We start from the raw sequence: 21,314 nt of genomic DNA on the forward strand, positions 1-21,314 counted from the left end.
CACGGTCGGGTAGTTCCATGGCAATCTATGCGAGTCTTTGCATTACTCCCTCGGCCGCGGTGACTCAGTGAATTCGGATAGGCCTATCCTCTCGATCAGCGGAGTTCCTAGGTCCAGAAGGCTTCTTCGCCTCACGTCCGGGCGCCAGATGCCCCGACCAGCGGGGTGGTGAACAGGGGCTAGGAACCTAAGGACCTGGAATGACAGGGACAAGAGACACCAAAGAACGACAGCAAGACAGGTTTCTGATCAAGCTGCAAAATTTTATTGTGTTCACAGGCATTTTAAGGCTTTGGGGAAGGGGGAGCATAGGGGGAAGGGGGAGGCAGAGATCGCAGTGGAGGGTCCCTTGCAACTATTTCTGTTAAACTATAACTATATGGTATGTCACTATAACTATATGGTATGTCACTTAGTTTCTGGCAAACATCCTTCCTACGGGAATTAGAAACCTATCTCGAGGGCTTCTGTTGTTTCAAGGCTTAGCTTCTATCAAGCAGAGAAATGCTTCCTGGCACTGGGGTATTTTGATTTAAGATTGTTCTGAGAGGCCAGAGAGTAGTGTATCTGGTTGAGTGCACATGTAACAATGTGCAAGGATCTGGGTTCAAGTACCCAGGCCCCATCTTTGGAGGCGGGGAAACAGGAAGAACTTCATGAGGGGTGAAACAGTGCTACAGCTGTCTCTCTTTCTCCCTCTCCAACTCCACTTCCCCCCTTTCAATTTCTGTCTCTATTCAATCAATAAATATTTTTTAAATTATTTTATTTATTTAAAAAAGTAGACATTAACAAAACTGTAGGATAAGAGGGGTACAACTCCACGGAATTCTCACCACCAGATCTCCATATCCCATCCCCTCTCCTGATAGCTTTCCTATTCTTTAACCCTCTGGGACTATGAACTCAAGGTCATTGTGGGGTGTAGAAGGTAGAAGGTCTGGCTTCTGTAATTGCTTCCCTGTGAACATGGGCATTGACTGGTCAATCCATACTCCCATCCTGTCTCTCTCTTTCCCTGGTTGGTTGGAGCTCTAGGAAACCAGAGCTCCAGGACACACTGGTGGGATTGTCTGTCCAGGGAAGTCTGGTCAGCATCATGCTAGCATCTGGAACCTGGTGGTTGAGAAGAGAGTTAACATACAAAGCCAAAAAAATTTTTGAGCAATCATGGACCTAAAGGCTGGAATAGTGTAGATGAAGTGTTTGGAGGTACTCACTGCAGACTATTGTGTACTTTTGCTTTCAGGTATATATTTTATCCTAGTTTTTTTATACATGTGAACATATGCTCTATCTCATGGGGCCTGGTCTATATCTAGGTTTTGGGACTTTGTTAGGAAGTGAGCCACCTGGAATGGAATTAAAGAATACTATGAAAGGAAAGGTCTCACCAGAGTAATGAGGCTGAAGGGTTGACATTCCACGACAGATGTCTCTGGACACAGTCTGAAGTGAAGCATGCTGAGGTGATACTCGTTGTGTTGAAATAAATATTTAAAAAAAAAAAAGATTATTCTGGGAGTTGAGCTGTAGCACAGCAGGTGAAGGAAGCTCAAGGAATGGCATAAGGATCCCAGGATCCCGGGTTGAGCCTCCGGCTCCCCACCTGCAGGGGAGTCGCTTCACTGGAGTGAAACAGGTCTGCAGGTATCTAGCTTTCTCTCACCCTCTTTTTCTTCCCCTCCTTTCTCCATTTCTCTCTGTCCTATCTAACAACAAGAAAGCAATAACAACAACAATAATAAAAAACAAGGACAACAAAAGGGAAAATAAATAAATATAAAAAAAGAAAGATTATTCTGGTAGTGTTTGAAAGAGTGTTTCTAGGTGAAATTAGCATTTCAACTACCAGACAGAATGGTAGAGAACCCCCAAATCCACTAGAAACACATGCAGAACAGAAGACAGGCCACATCAACTTCTGTACTCTAGGGAAGGCCCACCAGCACTTGGACCTCTGACTTGCAGATGATAGAACACGGGAGTCTCAAAGTCTCACCCTTTATAGACATGTCATCCAACTCCTTATAACAAGTCTCTTTATCAGGATTCACACAAAGAGGTTTATGAGTGTCACCCCTTTGGGGTCTGCCACACTGAAGAAGCCCGACTAATAAACACTCACAACAGACACCCATTTTAGACACATAGATTTATAACAACTTCTGGTTGTCCAATTCCATTGGGTGGAGTGTTCCTTTTAATTATTTAATTCACTAACTGATTAATTAATCATTGGATAGTGAAAGGCTGAGGAGGAGAGCAGCCCCACCCCGGTGTTCTTGTACACAGAGACATTCACCCAGGCTCCCCCACTCACCAGGGCCACCCTTCTGTTCATCATGGAAAAATGGCTGGTGCTGTTCCGGATGTTTCTCCACCGCCTCCACCATCACTGAAAACACACTTCACACTCCCTGGAATTGGTGGTCTCTGGGACCTATATTCCCACGGAGGACACTGCTATCTCTTGGCACAGTCCTATTGCCCCACCGGATAGGACAAATAAGCCTACTCTAGTTTCCTCCGTGCACTAATGATCTCAGCTCTTGTACTGATTCTTCATCAAATTCATAACTTCTCTCATTTTCTTCATTTCTTTCTTTCTGTTCCTCCAGGGTTATTGCTGGGGCTAGGTGATAGGAGATCCACTGCTCTGGTGGCCATTTTTTCCTTTTTTTTTTTTTATTGAATAGGACAGAGAGAAATTGAGAGAGGAGGGGGAGATATAGAGGGAAAGAGAAAGATAGACATCTACAGATTTGCTTCATAGCTAGTGAAGTGTTCCCCCGGCAGGTGGGGGAGCAGTGGCTTGAACCTAGATCTTTGTGTGGGTCCTTGTGCTTTGGAGTATGTGTGCTTAAATGGGTGTGCTCACAAGATCTCAGAATGGGGAGGCTCCCCAGAGTTGGTCTAATGAGGGGCTTTGGGGAAAGGAGTGGGGGAGAGACAGCAATGCAGAGGGGTGGAGAAAAGGATATCAGAAGGGAGCAGAGGGAAGGAGAGGAAGAAGAGGAAGGGGCTTAGCAAGAAAAAAGAGGTAGAGAAAAACAGAGGTAGAGAAAAAAAGGAAGGAAGGGGAGGGAGGGAGGGAAGAAGGGATAAAGGGAGGAAACGTTAAGGCAAAGAGAAGAGAGCCCTCTGCTTATAAAGTAGAGGTCCTACCCTGGTGACTTCACTGAAGCCTAAATCTCCTAAAGGCATGACCTCCAGATATAATCACATTGGTTCTAGAGCTTTAGCATAAGAATTGAGGAGTCACCAACCCCACATGTCTGTGGGACCCAGAGACATGAATTTGGAGACCTCACACCTGGCACTAAAGAGGTACAGCCCACAGAAAGCGCAGTGGGGACAAGAGGAGAGAGTGTGTGCAGCCAGGGAGCAGACAGCTCACAATGACACTGGGCCCAGGGGAACAACAGGAAAGAAAGAAGGACTGGGTTAGGCATTTCCCTTTAGGACATTGATGGAATTAACACAACTGTTAAGAATAGTTGGGGGGGGAGTCGGTAGGTAGCACACATAATGCAAAGCACATCCTAGTAAAATGTAGTCATATAAATCACTACTTAATTAATACGAGGGGGAAAATTAATTGTATGTCTCGAAGTTTTTCAAAACACAAACTGAATCTTTTCAATATATAGGCTGTGTAATTGATATGCAGACTCTCTCAAAAGCCTAGACCAAGTAGATCAGAAGCAACCAATAGCACAGCTATATACAAGATACTGGGTACTGTACAGCAAACCCTAACAAAAGGACTTTTCAAAGTTAACCCAATTACCAAACAATGTGATGATAACATTAACTATCGATTAATAATTAATAATCTTTTTGAACCCTAAGACAGCAGGAACCTCACATCTCCACTATGGAACCTCTACTTCCCTCAGTCCTGGAACCCTTGGATAGGGCCCACTTTCCCGTATGCCTCTCCCAATCCATATCAAATAATATTGCATCTGCGATCACAACCTAACCAACACAACGATTGCCACCTCAACATGCTTCACTTCAGACTGTGTCCAGAGACCTCACGTGTGGAATGACAGCCCTTCAACTTCATTACTCGGGTGAGACCTTTCCTTTCATAGTATACTCTAATTTCATCTCAGGTGGTTCACTTTCTAACAAAGTCCCAAAACCTAGATATACACCAGTTTCTGTGAGAGAGAGCATATGTTCACACGTATCCGTAAACTACTGCAAAATATATGCCTGAAAGCAGAAGTGCACTAGAGTTTGCAGTGAGTACCCCCCTAACATTTCCCCTCCACTATTCCAAGCTTTCGGTCCATGATTGCTCAACAATTTGTTTGGCTTGGTATGTTAACTCTCTTTTCAGTCACCAGGTTCCAAATGTCATCAGGATGCCAGCCAGGCTTCCCTAGACTGAAGACCCCACCAATATGTCCTGGAGCTGCGCTTCCCCAGAGACCCACCCTACTAGGGAAAGAGAGAGGCAGACTGGGAGTATGGACCGACCAGTCAACGCCCATGTTCAGCGGGGAAGCAATTACAGAAGCCAGACCTTCTTACCTTCTGCAACTCACAATGACCCTGGGTCCATGCTCACAGAGGGATAAAGAATGAGAAAGCTATCAGGGGAGGGGGTGGGAAATGGAGATTGGGTGGTGGGAATTGTATGTAATTGTACCCCTCCTACCCTATGGTTTTGTTAATTAATCATTTCTTTAAAAATAAATAAATAAATAAATAAATAAAGCACAAGGACCCATGCTAGGATCCCAGTTTGAGCTCTGGCTCTTCACCTGCAGGGGGGTTGCTTCTCAAGCTGTAAAGCAGGATTGCAGGTGTCTTTCTCTCCCCTCTCTGTCTTCCCCATCTCTCTCAATTTCTCTCTGTCCTACCCAACAACAACAACAACAATAACAACAATAACAGCAACAAATAACAATTGGATTCATAGTGTAGGCACTGAGCCCAAGTGATAACTGATAACCCTGGAGGCAAAAAAACAAATTCTGTGCCGTTCTAAAAACAAAAATCAAAGAACTGAAGAGTGGGCCAAGAGGAAGTAGTCTTTGTACTACTGAGCAATGTGGTACAGTGTGTGCATAGTGAAGACACAAATAATTCACAGATCTGACTCTGACTCCATCTGTCTGTCCATCTGTCCTGCCTGGAAGGTACTGGAACTTCATGCAGGTGCCCGGAAATGGGGAAGTATGTAGAAGCGCAGCACTACTTCACCATCTGCAAAGCTTTCCCCCTACAGGTGAGGACCAGGGGCTCAGACCCAGGTTCTTGTGCATTATAACATGTATGTTCAACCAGCTGTGCCACTACCCAGCCCCTGGTTTTCTACCATATATCATGGAGAATTATCCTGCAGAGGGTTAAGGGTTAAGAATATGAGCTAGGAAAACTAGCTTTTTCCAGTATTTTTAAATTTCTCAGATTTTCAGATAGTAGATTTCAGCATATATATATATATATATATATATATATATATATATATATATATATATATATATGTTAAAGGTCTAAGCAGGAAATACTTCTTGCAGAATGGACCTCATTAGCGTTTGGGGCACCAAGCAGAGTGATAAGATCCAGCATGATCTTCTGCGCAGTCCTTTCTCTGACTGAGCCTCAAGTTAGTGAGACAAGTTGTGAGTTTAGCATGATATGATATCTTTTCCAGACTGACTGTGCACCCCTCCCAGAGTCATGTGTTGAAGCCCTCCCCACAAGTGTTTCTGACTGTGTTTGCAAAAGGGAGCCCTCACATCTGCTTCAGAAGATTTCTCTCCTCATGAAGTTCTCTTAACTGTGCCCATGTGGTGCTAGGGATCAAAACCAGGGCCTCATACATAGTGGGCTCTCTACCACGAGCAATCTCCCCAGTCCCAATTAATCCCGGACTCTTGGTGGTGCTGTGTCTCCCACTGCTTGGAGAGTGCATCATTGCGGAGCCAGGCAGTGGTGCACTTGATTAAGCACACATTACAGTGAGCAAGCACCTGGGTTCAAGCCCTTGGTCCCTACCTGCAGGAGGAAAGTTTCATAAGTGGTGAAGCAGGGCTACAGGTGCAGGTGTCATCTTACCCTCCCCATCTCTGTCTTCCCTTCCACTCTCAATTTCTCTCTAGCCTATCCAACAAAAACAACAGCAATGACAATTATAACAATAACAACAGCATCAAAATGGAGAAAATGTCCTCCAGGAGAAGTGGGTTCATGGTGCAGGCACCGAGCCCAAGCAATAACACTGGAGACAAAAATTATTAATTAATTAATTAATTAAAATCATGGTTGGCACAAAAATGAATAAATAAATAATAAAAATCATGGTTGGGACCAAAATAAATAAATAAATAAATAAATAAGACCTGAACTGATTTCTGTTATTTACCAGTAAAGAGAGCACCACTTGGCTCAGGCAAAAATTACTAAACTCATGGGCCCCTTGGAACATACCTAAAACAGACTTCCTAGCTTCTTCCCACTTGAAGATGCCTAATTTCATTCCTACCTTTGGATTTATATTTATTAACCAATTTACGCTGATTGATATCTTACCACCTCCCAGCCATTAAGTTGCAGATGCTGCTATAATTCCATCCTGAGTTCCCTGGGCAGACAACCTCAACAATGTATCCCAAACTCTCCCTCTGCAGACTCCCTAACCCACTAGGGAAAGATAGAAGCAGACTGGGGGATGGATCGACCTACCAACATCCATTTCCAGTGGAGAAGCAGTTACAGAAGCCACACCTTCCACCTTTTGCACCCCATAAAGAATTTTGGCCCCTACCCTCAATGTGGATCAACAATGGTAGGGAATGTTCCATTCTCTGAAGAGAGATTAGACAATATCCTCTACCGACTACCCGAGGAAGATGGGTCCTGAAATTAGTGCAGTGTAGAATGTTCCTAGCCATGACCACAGGATGAGAACTCAGACCTACAGGGAAGCAGAGGTTACGTAGGCTCCTGTGCTGAATATGGGCTCCAGATCAAATCAATGGGGTTTACAGTTGTTGCTGAGGAGTTATTCTGATGCAGTCTCTGCCCCCAGGTTTTACTACGCCCCGCGAAATCCTAGCAGTGCCCCACGTTGGGCGCCATTTGTTGTTAAAAATTCGGCGGCTCTAGCTTGCCGGGCTAGCTTCACGGGCGGGTAACAGAGACAACCAGAGACGTACGGCTGGGCAGGGAAGTGGTATTTCTTTATTCAGGAACAACAATTCATAAACTAAACCAAACTAATCACCAAACAGAACTCTGTTGCCTCTTTCCCCGCAGCAGCGCCAAGCACTCTCTCGAACTCTGCCACTCTGGAACTCTGTTGGGGTTCCTAGGGACCAAGCAGGCCCGCGAAACTAACAGGACTGATCCAATTCTCTTGGCAGGGGAGAGCTAGAACAAACCAATGTAAAGCATACAACAATGAACAAAATCTTCTCCAGTTCCATCCAAGTTATCCCAAAGGATATAATATCATCCCTTTTTATTGCTGCATAATATTCTGTTGAGAATATGTGCCATAACTTTTTTAGCCAGTCATCTGTCAAAAGGCATTTTAGTTGTTTCAAGTTTTTGCTGCTGTGAATTAAGCTGCTATAAACATAGGAGGGCATATATTCCCTCAAATCAGTGTTGTTGTATTTTTTGTGTATATGCCTAGTAGTGGGATTGCTGGATCATATGGCATTTCCATTTGTATTTGTTTAAGGAATCTCCATATTGTTCTCCATAGTGGTTGTACCAGTTTCCATTCCCACCAGCAGTGTAGTAGAGTTTCTCTCTCTCCCTCTCTCTCTCTCTGTCTCTCTCTCCACATCCTCTCCAGCAATTATCTTCTCCTTTTTTATTATTGGAGTCCATTCTTACTGGTGTGAGGTGGTTTTAATCTGCATTTCTCTGATAAGTGAGTTAGAACATTTCCACATATGTCTATGAGCCATGTTTATCTCTTCTTTAGAGAAGCAGTTAAAACAATCTCACAGGTGTACTCCTAGGCAGCACCAATCTGCTTGATTGTAGCTACTTAATTGGCCTTACAGAGTGGCCTGTGTTCACGGGGCACCACCTGTGTCTGTGTCTGGGTCCTTCCTGTGTGTCTACATCACCCGTTGTAACTTCTCTGAACCCTCAGCATTTGGTCACCACTGACCTGCGCACTCTTGGATATGGCTTTCGCTGACTTTCCCCACCTGGTCTAAACACCCCTTCTTGACCACTCCAGCTTCCTCAAGCCTTCCTGGAACTTTGAGACCCTTGCTTGCTCTCTTCCTCCCAAGTCCTTTCTGTTTTCTCTGGGCAGCCTCTCCCGCATAAATCACTTGCACACAATTCTTGGCTCAAACTCACTCTGGGACACCCAATGAGGAAAACAAGATCTTTCTTAATATGGAAACCATGGCAGCTGGGTGTTGGAGCAACTGGTTGAATGTACATGTTACAATCTGCAAGGACAGTGATTCAAGCCCCAGCTCTCCACCTGCAAGGGGAAGCTGCACAATGGCCAAGCAGGTCTACAGGTGTCTCTCAGTCTCTCTCCCTCTCTAGCACCCCTTTCCCTCTAGATTTCTGGCTGTTTCTATCCAATAAATAAGTCAAGATAATAAAGACTAAAAAAAAAATAAAAGAAACCTTGACTTTCATTCCGACACATGTGCTCACTGAACAAAGTCTACACTTTTCGCCCCCTTGTATTAAGAAAGGTATTACTAAGTTCTCCAGTGAGGTAGGAGTAGAAGCTCCTGAGGCGGCTGCCTGGGTCCTGGAGGCATCACTTCTGTAGGCTTTCTTTGCAGGCAAGAAACAGAAATGCAACTTCAAAACTTGACAAGGAGCTTGGGCTCTGCAGATTTGGGTGTTCAGCAGGTCATCAGACCCAAGCACCGAGGCGCTTCCCCACTCCCACCCCCCAACTGTTCTGCAAAAGTCAGGTTTGCAGGACACACGCGGTCCACACGTGGGGGCACCAGCCCAGCACGCGGTCATTTATGCTGGGACCCCAAACCCCTTCTCTATGCTGCCCTGTAGAGCACCATCCACCATCCCGCAGTCCTGGTCATCTGTGACATCCAAGCCCAAATCCTAGAGCCCAAGGGTAGCGCAGGGGTCTCCATAGCCTCCTTGGGGATCTTCCACCAAGACGGGAGGGGGGGGGCGCTGGACCCCCCAGGGCGCTGTGGGCTGGGCTGGGTCGCCTGTGGCACTCTGGGCGGAGGGCGGGGCTCCGCAGCCCTATTTCCCTGGGCCCAAGTGCAGCTCTCCAGCCCACAGCATCCATGGAGCCCCGCGGGTCCCCGCACCCCTTCGCGCCTCTATGCGTGCTGCTGCTGCAGCTGTTGTTGTTTGCCCTCCGGGACGCGGCGCAGATCCAGCCCTCCAATGTCTCCGATTGGGTCCAGAGGGTGAAGCAACCCGAGTACCAGAAGTGGTTGGCGTTGACGGCTCTGCACTACTTCAACTACCGCTCTGCCTCGCCCACCACGCTGAGGCTGCTGCACACCGTGACGAGCTCAACAGGGTTTGTGAGTGCGGGGACAAAGAGGGAAGGAGAGGCGCGGGGAGAGTGAGAGGGGCACGGGGCACGGAGGGGCGCGGGGTGAGTGCCTGTGGTCCGGCTGAGTGGGGGAGTTGGGCGGACACTCAAGAGGGACGTGCAGGGGTGAGTTCTGGGACCCTGAGTGAGCGTGGGGAACACCGGAGACAGGGATAAGTATGGGGCTAGGGAAAGGGGGGCGCTGTTAAGTGCCGGGCGGGGTTGCAGGTTGCGGGATTGAGTTTAGGCAACAATGGGACAGAAGGAGCAGGGGCAGGGAAGGGGCGCACATGCTGGAGGACACCTGTGCGCCAGGCTGAGTCAGACAGGTGTTCCGCAGCTTGAGCAGAGTCCTGGAGGCCTGCGGGTTCTGGCAATTGCCACTGTTAGCGAGCATAAATCAAACCACCATCCACTGTAAGGAAGCAAAGATGTTTATTGACGAATTGCAATCCGGGCCGAGATGGTGACTGGTGTTAGTCTACCAAGCTCGACCTCAAACAGGGCTCAAACCATACAATTTATAGGAATTCAGACTACACTCAGGGAGGGGGAGCACATCACCTTATCAACCTACATCCAATAACAGGCTATAGCAAACACAAGATCCAATCATTTCAAACTTAGCAAAAAGCGGGGTCCATACAAAGCAAAGCGTGGGCTAGTTTCAAATATAGTAAGATCACACAACCAATAGAATTCAACCAGGCACATCCCCCTGCCATCGGCTATGACCACCCATCCGGTAGACAGCACACCACAAAGTCTGTTCAAAGGTCCTGATAAGGCTTGTCCCCATGTAGGGTCCTTCCAACAATGGGTGGCCTTCACTGATGAGGTCCTGATAAGGCTTGTCCCCAGGCAGGGTCCTTCGAACAATGGGTGGCCTTCACTGATTAGGTCCTGCTTATTCAAGGGGGAAGGGGCAAGGAATTTTCCACCTCATACTTCAAGCAACTCATACTAAAAGCACTTAACAAACAACTGCATAAAAAGGGAATTTCAAGGCTACTGCCTTTTACATTCCCCACTTGTCTTAGCCGAGAATCAAATCTTTGATTCATCTTCATCTTTTTTTTCTTTTGGGTCAGTGGGATCAGCAACTGTCCTCTTCAAAGGAGTGTGATGAATCTAGTGCCACTTTCCGGCAACCTTTGCAGCAGTTGGTGTACTCAGGATCACAATATAAGGTCTTTCTCACTGGGTGTGCCTTGTGGAGCAGGCAGCAGGTGACAGGGTCCTTCCCAAAGGCTTGTAGCACAGCATTCTAATTGTCCTGCAATATAGGCTGGAGATCTGTAAGAACTTGGTAACAGTTGTGGGATAGATCAGAGACAAGAGCATCACAGATCATGACAGCAGCAGTCTGCCAAAAACCATTTCAAAGGGAGACAGTTTGTTTACAATGGGAGACAGTGTACTCTCAGAAGGGCCTGAGCCAGGAGCGATACCCATCCCCTGCCAGTTTCAAGGGTTAATTTAGTTAAAGTCTCCTTTAAGGTCTAATTTATCTCTCTACCTGCCCAGGGATATGGGGCTCGTTAGCATAATGAAATTTCCAATTTGTTCCCATTTCTCGGGTCACTAACTGAGACACAAAAACAGTGAATGTCTGCTTACCAGAACCAATGGTGAGAGGGAACTCTCCACCTGGGCACTGTTTTATCGAAAATTTTCTTGCTCAACATCTATGCCCCCTCAGACTTTATTGGTTAAACCTCTACCCAATTTGAAAATGTGTCTATAAATATCAGCAAGTACTTATACCCAAAAGTCTGATTTTACTTCTGTAAAATCTATTTAGTCTCTAGTCCTAATCTCTTGCCCATCTTATTTCTCCTTACTGTATCCAGGGTCCTTTGGAAGCAGGGAGCCTAGTAGAATCAATGTCAAGGCTGGCTCTGCTTGTTGTGTAGTTGCACAAGTGGCTTCATCTGCCCTCTAGTTTCTTTTCTGATGTCCGGAACAATGGGTCACGGCTGCTTCTTGCAGGGTCCATGCGGCCTCCAGTAGGTTCTTTTGCTGGATCATCTTCCCGGTGGGAGTCAGGAATCTTCTCTCTCCACATGCTCCGTGCACACACCATGTAGCAAAGGCATACCTCTTGGCAGTCATGCTTTTGTAGGGAGCCTCAGGATCCGTCTCCAACATCAGGGTGGCAGGGTTCAGGCCGGTGGCAGCACTGAATTTCACTCATGGCTGGTCTAGGAACAGAACTTGGTAGCAGGTTAGGTGGGCATTGGACTTGCCCCAGTGATGGCTTGTCTGCTTTCCTTACCAGCTGTGCCACAGGTGCTACTGTCCTCAGGCATCTTGTCCATCCAGCAGCTACAGGGTCCAATATTTGACAAATAGGCAACGGGTCTGTGCCATGGCCCAAGTTTTTGGGTCAGCACTCCCCGGCTTATGCCTTTAAGTTCATCCACAAGCAGTCTAAATGGCTTGTTGATAAAACAGCCTTTCTTCCAGTGTCCTTTTTCTTTGCAGTAACATCACTGATCTTTCTCTACCCTTAGCCCCAATTTTCTGACTTTCCTTTTCCCTCTGGGCACTGCCCCAACTTTCTCTTTCTTTCTTTCTTTCTTTCTTTCTTTCTTTCTTTCTTTCCAAAGTCTAATGTCAAAACATTTACCAACTTCTTTAAAACCCTCTTAGCAATCTCTCAGCTTTTCTTTAAAATCTTTCTGTCTTCTGTAACTTTTTTCTAACACCTGGGGCAGATTTGAGCAACAAAAGGCCAAATTTAGTGTCATTCTATTTACCTTAGAGAAATTTGTGGGCCATTTTACTGCCTCTTGGAGACCCCCTAAGAGAACCTGGCAGTATGATTGAAGGGGTATCACTGCCGTACTCTTACATTTGTAACCAGTGAGACATACACAAAACCAGATTAAGAACTTACCAAAACTGACAATCTAATGACAAGAATTTGCCTATACATCTCTATGTAATTTTAGAAGGTCTTTTTAACAAACAGATATATCAGTAATATAACCACTGTGTTATTTTTCACTCACCTAAGCCAGTTCTACTTCTTTAGTTGAGAAGGTATTTTAAAACGTTTACATGTCAATAACCTTCCTGCCATTTTTCACACAAGAGATAGAGACACATCTTCAGTGTGTGATACCTAACTTGAGAGACTCTGTTTGAATTTTAAAGAGCATACATTTAAAAGTTATTTTTTTTAACCTCCTGTAGCAATTTCCATAACCAGGATCTCTAAACCAAATTCAGTTTAACTAAATTTTTCTTTAAACTTTAAACAAACTCTAATTACTTAGAGAGTTAACACATACTAGTGACTTCTCAAAGCATTTTCAATGTCAGACAAATGCCAAATTTGCTGTGGACCAATATCTATAAAATAGATAATTTGCATATCAATTTGGAGAAGATGAATTGTCACATTAAATACTTAAGACTTTAAATCTTTAGCTGTCTTAGCAAATGAATTTTACCCTTATATTACCACATAAGAACTGTATTGAGAACTCTTTTTTTTTAAGAACTTTGATAAGAATGCAGCTTTAAAGTTACTTACACTTTTAACCTTAAGATTAACGTTTCTTAGGCCACAAAAACAAACCTAAAACACACATATAAACATGTAAGACATCTCATAGCCACCTTTTTATCATTTATATATCTGGGCTGATTGCTTAGGGGAAAGAGCAGTTTTTAACCAGTACAGACACATCTTAGCAACATACCTGGTCAAACACAAATTTAGATCTGCACTCACACAATTTTTCAAGATGAAACATCTCACATTTATATACTAAGATTTTTTTATCCAATAGCTCCTAGGACAACCTTAACTAGTCCTAAAAAAAAACAAGGAGGAAGAAACAAATTCTTTCAGCTTCTCTCCACGAGGAGCCCAAGAGGACCAAGGGCAGTTTTCAGACAGCTCCAGTCAGCTCCAGGGGCATGGGTAAAGCCACACACATGCTAGCACTATCACCCATCTGCACCCATGGGCCCGTCCCAGGTCACAGCCACACCAAGGCAGGGCGGGGTGTCGCCCCTGCACTAGAGCTGCTGCCTGGCCCGGCTCCAGGCCCCTGCTGTGACCAGCCAGCCTGACTCCTCTGAGGGCAGGGTGGCAACCTCAGGGTCCTGCCTGGACTAGCCTGAGGACATGGTTCTGCTACTCAGGCTTAAAAGAGAGACAAAGACAAGGCAAAATTCAGCTGGCAACTTCAGGCCGGAACCAAATCTGGTCCCGTCGCTCTGAGATGATTTCTTAATGTTGACCAAAAAGACACAGGGACACAAAAAAACACAGAAACACATCTTACATCAAAGGTGAGCCTCTCTGAGGAACAAAAAGTCATGAGTTTATATTTATGCACTCCTACCCCCAAACTATGAGTAACCAGGTCCAGTGGGGTAGATGCCGCCTGGCCCATTCCTGCAAAGTGAAAGTAAGTGAACACGAAACACAGACTGACAAACAGACAAGACACACACAGACAGACAAGCGCGCTTAACAAATGTCCAGACAATACCTAACACCCCAGATTTCACGGGTTCTTTTTATACTTTTTCTTTCAGCCAGCTGGCACACTGTTCTCTCATTCTCACACACTTTTTCCCTATCAACCCAAAGGATGTCCACTTGGGACCTTCTTCCCTTTTTAGGTTGCAAGAAGTTTTTATTAATAGAGACTCCAGTTTTTCTAAAATTTTTTAACCTTTAACCTCCTGTGGTACCGTAACACAAAATAAGGGAAGGAGACAAACAAAAAGACAAACCGCAAATGCTGCGAGACCAACAAGGCAGATTGTAAGTGGGGAAAAAGGAACTGACATCTGACGGATGTCAGGCACACAACGATGCTCGCCTGGCCGGGCCCCTCGCGGGACCTTAAGGGGTCTTAGCTTAGGGGTGACCGTATGATCCCCGGTCTAGGTCTCAACTACACTGAGAACCCCCACTCAGCTGAAACGACCCCACGGACACGCAGGTTAGAGCCCACTCAAGCCCCATAGCTTTTCAGGCCGTGAGGCACATAGCATTCACACACACGCAGCAGACCACTCACTCAGTCAAGATTGGGCAATTACCATTCCGGCGGCCGCTACTAAGGAATATTGCCAGTTAGGCCTTCGGGAATCACCAGAGAGTAGCTCTGGCCAGACCCCCTCAGTTGCACTATCAAGTTCAGCCTTTTCGCGAATTGCCAAAGTGAGGAGGGTAAAGGAGACAAACACAGAGTGGCCACGAGAGACAGTTCGGAAGCGGACCCTTTTCCAGATCCTTAGGTGGACCCTGTTTCAGGTCCCGGGTGGACCCTGTTTCAGGTCCCGGGGCGGACCCTGTTCCAGATCCTTACCCCAGCAGCCTGGGAGTCGTCACTCCCCAGCGCTGCGGTCTGGGATTTTAACGCGGCGTCCCGCAATCCACAGACCCCCAGGCCCCGTGGGGACTTACACAAAAATCAAGCTTAACTCACTGGTCCTCCGGAGGCACAGAGCTGAAAAAGAAATGGTACCATACAAATTTCAGGCCTGACTTACGGGCGCCGGGCAGGACTTCCAAGGCCTCCGAGGGTCCGGACCCAGGATGGGGTGTCCTCAGGAGTACCCGTCTGAGGTATCTCGCTGGGGCCTCCAAATGTTAGCGAGCATAAATCAAACCACCATCCACTGTAAGGAAGCAAAGATGTTTATTGACGAATTGCAATCTGGGCCGAGATGGTGACTGGTGTTAGTCTACCAAGCTCGACCTCAAACAGGGCTCAAACCATACAATTTATAGGAATTCAGACTACACTCAGGGAGGGGGAGCACATCACCTTATCAACCTACATCCAATAACAGGCTATAGCAAACACAAGATCCAATCATTTCAAACTTAGCAAAAAGCGGGGTCCATACAAAGCAAAGCGTGGGCTAGTTTCAAATATAGTAAGATCACACAACCAATAGAATTCAACCAGGCACATCCCCCTGCCATCGGCTATGACCACCCATCCGGTAGACAGCACACCACAAAGTCTGTTCAAAGGTCCTGATAAGGCTTGTCCCCATGTAGGGTCCTTCGAACAATGGGTGGCCTTCACTGATGAGGTCCTGATAAGGCTTGTCCCCAGGCAGGGTCCTTCGAACAATGGGTGGCCTTCACTGATTAGGTCCTGCTTATTCAAGGGGGAAGGGGCAAGGAATTTTCCACCTCATACTTCAAGCAACTCATACTAAAAGCACTTAACAAACAACTGCATAAAAAGGGAATTTCAAGGCTACTGCCTTTTACAGCCACAAATGGGACTGAACTTCTAGGGGAAACTGAGGAACAGGCTAAGCTTCTCTTAGTGGGGGAATGCAGAATTGGTGACTCTGGGATGGTCTTGGTGGCATGACCCATTTGTGTTGCTGCTGGACAGATTTTCAAAAATCTAAGTCTCTGAGAGCTGAAACTAGCTCTCAGCCACAAATAAGTGAACAAAAAAATGCCATTGCTCCTTACAAAATGCAGGTAATCATGCTTTTAATCTCTTCATAGTATCATGCTCCTGGTTTTTTAATGCTCCTCAATTTTTTTATTCTGAATTTCAGAGATCCTTTCTTGTCTACAAAAATATTTAGTAAATCAATAAGTATGCAGGAATGGGGGGGATAACATCCAGTGCACTCACCCTAAGTGAATAACTTCCTATGGTTCACCTTTGCGTCCCTCCACAATGCCTATACATGGTTTAAGATCAGGGAAGCAGGGGCTGGGACATGGCTCACCTAGGCGTGCACACACTTTACCAGGTATGAGACCTGGTCTGCCACATAGTATCACACTAATTGGGAAGCTTCAGAAGCGCTGAAGCTCTGCGTCAGGGTGTCTCTTTACCTCTTCCCACCTCTCTGGAGGAGGAAAAAAAAGTTTGCAGGGAATGGTGAAATCATGCAGATATGAAGCCCTGGTAGCAAGGGGGAAAATGTCAGTGTGTGTGTGTGTGTGTGTGTGTGTGTGTGTGTGTGTGTGTGTGTGTGTGCGCAAAAGTCTGTGACATAATGCATAAAACATTGAACTCACAGGGGGTTGGGGGTGGCACAGTGGGTTAAGTGCACATGCACAAAGCACAAGGACTGAGACTCTGTACAGTACAGTGGTCGAGTTTCCCAGGAATCCAAGGACCTTATTTCCTCACCCCTTCCATCCAGAAGAGCCAGTTCCAGGAGTAGGGGATGAGCATGAGGGTTACCTTTCTGGAATGTGGGGGCCCTATACCAACCCTGCTCTGCCTCTGGTGACCCTCATAGCGCAGTACAGCTTATATCTGGCTATTTCCTCACATGGGAGAGAGTCCATCTGCTGCCAGGGAGCAGGTGTCTCAAAGTGGTGAAGGGGATGGCAGCTGTAGAATATAGGAAGGTGGGTTCCAGTATACTGTCTGAGCCCATCCACCTACCATGTGTTTTTCTGAGCACTTCCTATGTGTAGGGCACTTGGCTAGACAGTGTGGCCTTCATGCATGGGGTTGGGAGCAGGGAAAATCTTCCTGAGAATGTTTGACTCAGCTGCTGCATGGAGCTTCTGTTGTGGTGACCAAAGAAACGTTTCTGTCCATTACAAGAGTTCTGGGTGGGTCAGACAGCATAATAGTTATGCAAAAGACATACATGCCTATGTTCTGAAGTTACAGGTCAATCCCCAGCACCACCATAAACCAGAGCTGTGGAGTACTTGGAGAAAATAAACAAAAACAAGGCAGGGTAAGATAGTTTAATTGTTATGCAAAGCCTTATGCCTAAGGCTCCAAAGTCCCAGGTTCAGTCCCCACACCACCATAAGCCAGGACTGAGCAGAGCTCTGGTAAAATAAATAAATTAAATTAAAAATAAGTAAGTTAGAAGAGCAGTTGTAGCTTTGATGGAAGTAGAGATGATAGACCTACAGATGGGGACTAGGTGAGCCTGAGTCACTGCAGGGTCTGTATGTCAGAGACTCATCCTGGCGTGAGCAGGTGGGTAAGGAAACTCAAATTGCAAGAATTCCCTCCCTACCTGCAGGTCAAAATATCCTTTAGGTGAGTGGCGGGAACCAGGCCAGGGCTTTTCAGAATAGTGACCCACTCATCTGCCTTACTAAACTCATCAGTTTAGTAGGGAACAGTGACTTTGTGCTTGCTTTTTTTCAAAATTAGTTTGGAGTAAAGTGTCTGCAAAAGACTGTGTAGAACGTGAGAAGTTTATGTAGGAGCCAGGAGAGCCGAAGAATGTGGGCTTCAGCTAGAAGTTTCACTGCCAGTGCTGCCCATGATCTCTTCCAGCTCAGAAAAGCCCTTGGTCCCAAGTGTTGTGTTGGTTCCCTCATTTAGAAACATACTGCCCTCCTGTGGTGAAGTCGGTACTGGCAATGCTTCCTAGCAGCTTGCAGGCTGGTGGGAAGCACTGATTGCAGTGATGGCGGCAGTCCCCTCCCTAACCTGCCTGGTGTTGTCTTGGTTGCATACACTGCCCTTCCATGGCCGCTTCTCCTTTCTTGTAGTTTGCGGCCTAGTCTCAGCACTCACAGTGAGACAGGTGGTGTTTAGTCCCACTGTTCCTGAGCCGCCACAAAAACCCTTCCGGAAATCAGCCCAGGCATGGGATGGGGGCTGGGGGGGGGGGGGGCAGGAGCAGACTTCATTCATTAAAGCACCATTCTTCCACCTGGCCAGGCCCTGTAGTTGGAAACAAAATTGAAAAAGTTGAGAGAGGGAGGGGGCTACAGGTGGGAGGGCTAAGCCTCACACCTTCATTGCTGCAATTTATTTTTGTCTTGCTGATTTGTCATTGGTTTATTTTTAAAATTAATTTTTATTTTATTTTTTAATTTTTTTGAGACAAATTGAGGGAGAATGAGGAGATAGGGAGGGAGGGACACACACACACACACCCCTGCTGAATTGCTTTGCTGCTTGTGAAGCTTTCCTTTCCATCCTGCAGGTAGGGACCAGGGGCTTGAACCTGGGTCCTTGCTGTCATTGGTTTATACAACTGTTTCAGGAGAAGAAATGACTACAGTGATGTGTATACACCATAGCACACCCACCACCAGATTGCCCCCACACTGTCAGATTGGTTCTCCCTCCCACCTCCCCTTCCTCTGTAATAAGCACTGTTTTCACCTAAGAACCCCAGAGTTGTTTTTGTTAACCTGTTTGTTGAGCTTATATTCATTCCATATGAGTGAAATATGTATTACTTTCACTTTCTGACTTGCCATTATCACTTCAAGTTGCATCCATATTGTTGGAAAAGGAGAGGGTTTGGCTTTGTTTTCTTTTTATAACTTAGTAGTATTCCATTGTGTGACTGCCACCTCCTTAACCAGCCATCCATAGATAGACATTAGCTTATTCCCATGTCTTAATTATGACTAATGCTGCTGTGAACATTCAGATGGATGTTTAACAAATAAGTTTGTGGGCCAGCAAAACAGCTCAATATCTTTAAAAAATTTAAAAAGTGGGGTGTGGGGGTGGGGTGAGGTTTACCTTCAGATGAATACCTAAGAGTGAATTGGCTGGGCCATATGGTAGGTCTAATTCATTTTTTGAGAAATCTCCAGTTTGCATAGAGGCTTCATCTATTTACCTTTCCACCAACGTTTGTACAATAATTCCTTCTTTTTTGGGGGGAGTCACTGCTGAGGCTTCACTGTTTCCAGTTGACTTCTTCAGAGACAGAGGAAAAGACACCACAGCATCAAAACTCCCCCCACACTGAGGGGAGCAGGGTCAGACCTGGGCCTTACTCACGACAAAGCAAGCATCCTCCCCGGTTAGCTCTTGTCAGCTCAAGAATTCTTTTTTCTTTGCATCCTCATAATAGTTATGCAAAGAGACTCATGCCTGAAGCTCCAAAGTTCTAGGTTCAATGCCCTGCACCACCATAAGTCAGAGCTGAGCAGTGCTCTGGTTAAAATATAAGTGTGTCTCTGAGCTTTTGGTAAGTGACAGGCCACCTGCTGACACTGTGTAGTCTTCCCAGCAGGAAGATGATTTCCCTTTGGTTTGCTTACTGTGGAGGGAGTGGTCTCAGAGAATGCAGTTATCACCCTCCATGCTGGCTGGCCAGCTTCCCTCTGCACCCAGCACTCACCTGCACCTAATTCAGCCTTGAGCACTGCAGACTCAGCCTAGCCAATCAGCACTTCATGAGAGGTTCATGGTTGGGACATCGGTCCTTGCCCACGTGTCACCAGTTTACCAAACTATTCAGTGATTAGGTAATACATCCACCTGGCATAAATTAGTCTAGGAGCAAATGAGCTAACTTTTTTTTCTTTTTTTTTTTTTTTTTTTGCCTCCAGGGTTATTGCTGGGGCTTGGTGCCTGCACCACGAATCCACTACTCCTAGAGGCCAATTTTCCCTTTGGTTGTTTTATCGTTGTTGTAGTTATGATTATCGCTGTTACTGTGTCATTGTTGTTGGATAGGACAGAGAGAAATGGAGAGAGGAAGGGAAGACAGAGAGGAGAGAAAGATAAGACACCTGCAGACCTGCTTTACCACCTGTGAAGCGACTCCCCTACAGGTGGGGAGCCGGGAGCTCGAACGAGGATCCTTATGCCAGTCCTTGGGCTTTGTGCCACATGCGCTTAACCCGCTGCACTACCGCCCGACCCCCAAGCTAACTCTTGTTGATTGTGGAGCACCCTGTGAGGCAGGATGGACCACAGAGTGTCTGCTGGGCCTCCCTCTCTCACAGCTCCATCCATGAGTCTCTTTCTCTATCTCCTTCTCTTTCCCCTTCTTGAAGCTTCCTTCATTGCATTGCAGGCTGGGCTCCAACCTGGGTCACGCATCTGGCAAAGCAGCGCCCTCTCCAAGTCAACTGTTTTGCCAGCCCTATGAAGCACTTTCACACCATCACCATGTGCCTCAGCTCACGGCTGCTTTCCAACTCAGGGCCTCTGAGTTACTGTGCCAATTCAGAGGCCCCTTCAGAACAAGCAGAAGGCAAGTGTCAGCGGTCATGGAGATAGGCCTGGGCTGGGGTGACCTGGAGGGAAAGATGTGATGATTAATGCCAGAGTGAAGGCATCTGTAGCTGCCGGGGGTGGGGGTAGAGCATCACCATCCTGAAAGTTGGGGTTCCTGTGTGTGTGGGAAAGGCCACCTGGGGGCATTGGCACTTGGTCCTAGTCACTGCATCCCACTGAGATAGCAAATAGGCACGCTTTTTGAGCAGCTTGTGACAACTTTGTTTTGAGCCACCACTATCTTTTATCAACTCACATTTTCCACTTGTCTTGCCATACATGGTGTCCCAGTCAAGGGTACATCGTGGTCAGTGTGTGGTTGTGGCCCAAATCCAGCCCTGGGTGGTGGCCATGACCTTAGGCACAGGGAAGCTCATTTGCTCTTGAAAGTGAGTATAGGTGCTCAGTCGCAAAGTGAACTAACAAGGCAGGAAAGACCCACACACCCCCCAATCCAATACTCCCCAACCCCCATCTCCATACATCTCTGTACATAGACATAGTCATCCTGGGGATTTTGTCACGCTCATACCCCAGCACTCTGTGCCTTTCCCGGGGTGCAGGCATGCAGCCTCTAGAAAGGGGACATTTTAGGAGGGGAAAACAACAGTGCTCCTTGCAGTTGAAAGAAAAAGGCCTTCATAGGACTTATCTGCACATGAAGTGGAAACAGGCCTTGCTCACCCTGTTCTGGGGAGGTTACAGAAAAGGAGACAGCATAATGGTTGTGGAGAAAGACTCTCATGCCTCCGGTTCTGAGATTCCAGGTTCACTCTCTTGCGTCACCATAGGAAGAATTGAGCAATGCT

The 21,314-nt window shown here is 46.4% G+C and overlaps 1 protein-coding gene and 1 long non-coding RNA gene across 3 annotated transcripts in view; one reads left to right on the plus strand and one right to left on the minus strand.

Annotated features, from left to right (window-relative positions):
• Positions 1-21,314, minus strand: part of LOC132540374 (uncharacterized) — a 106,292-nt gene that overhangs the window by 80,755 nt on the left and 4,223 nt on the right. The window lies entirely within an intron of this gene.
• Positions 9,180-21,314, plus strand: part of LOC107522395 (retinoic acid receptor responder protein 1) — a 37,650-nt gene continuing 25,515 nt past the window's right edge. Inside the window, exon 1 of one of the 2 annotated variants that reach the window (XM_060197588.1) lies at positions 9,180-9,521. In XM_060197588.1, coding sequence (XP_060053571.1) covers positions 9,276-9,521 — 246 coding nt within the window. In that variant the 5' untranslated portion in view covers positions 9,180-9,275. The remainder of the gene's footprint in view (positions 9,522-21,314) is intronic. The other variant, XM_060197589.1, reaches the window with a different exon arrangement.

This window comes from Erinaceus europaeus, chromosome 9 (assembly GCF_950295315.1).
Source record: "Erinaceus europaeus chromosome 9, mEriEur2.1, whole genome shotgun sequence".
NCBI lineage: Eukaryota > Metazoa > Chordata > Mammalia > Eulipotyphla > Erinaceidae > Erinaceus > Erinaceus europaeus.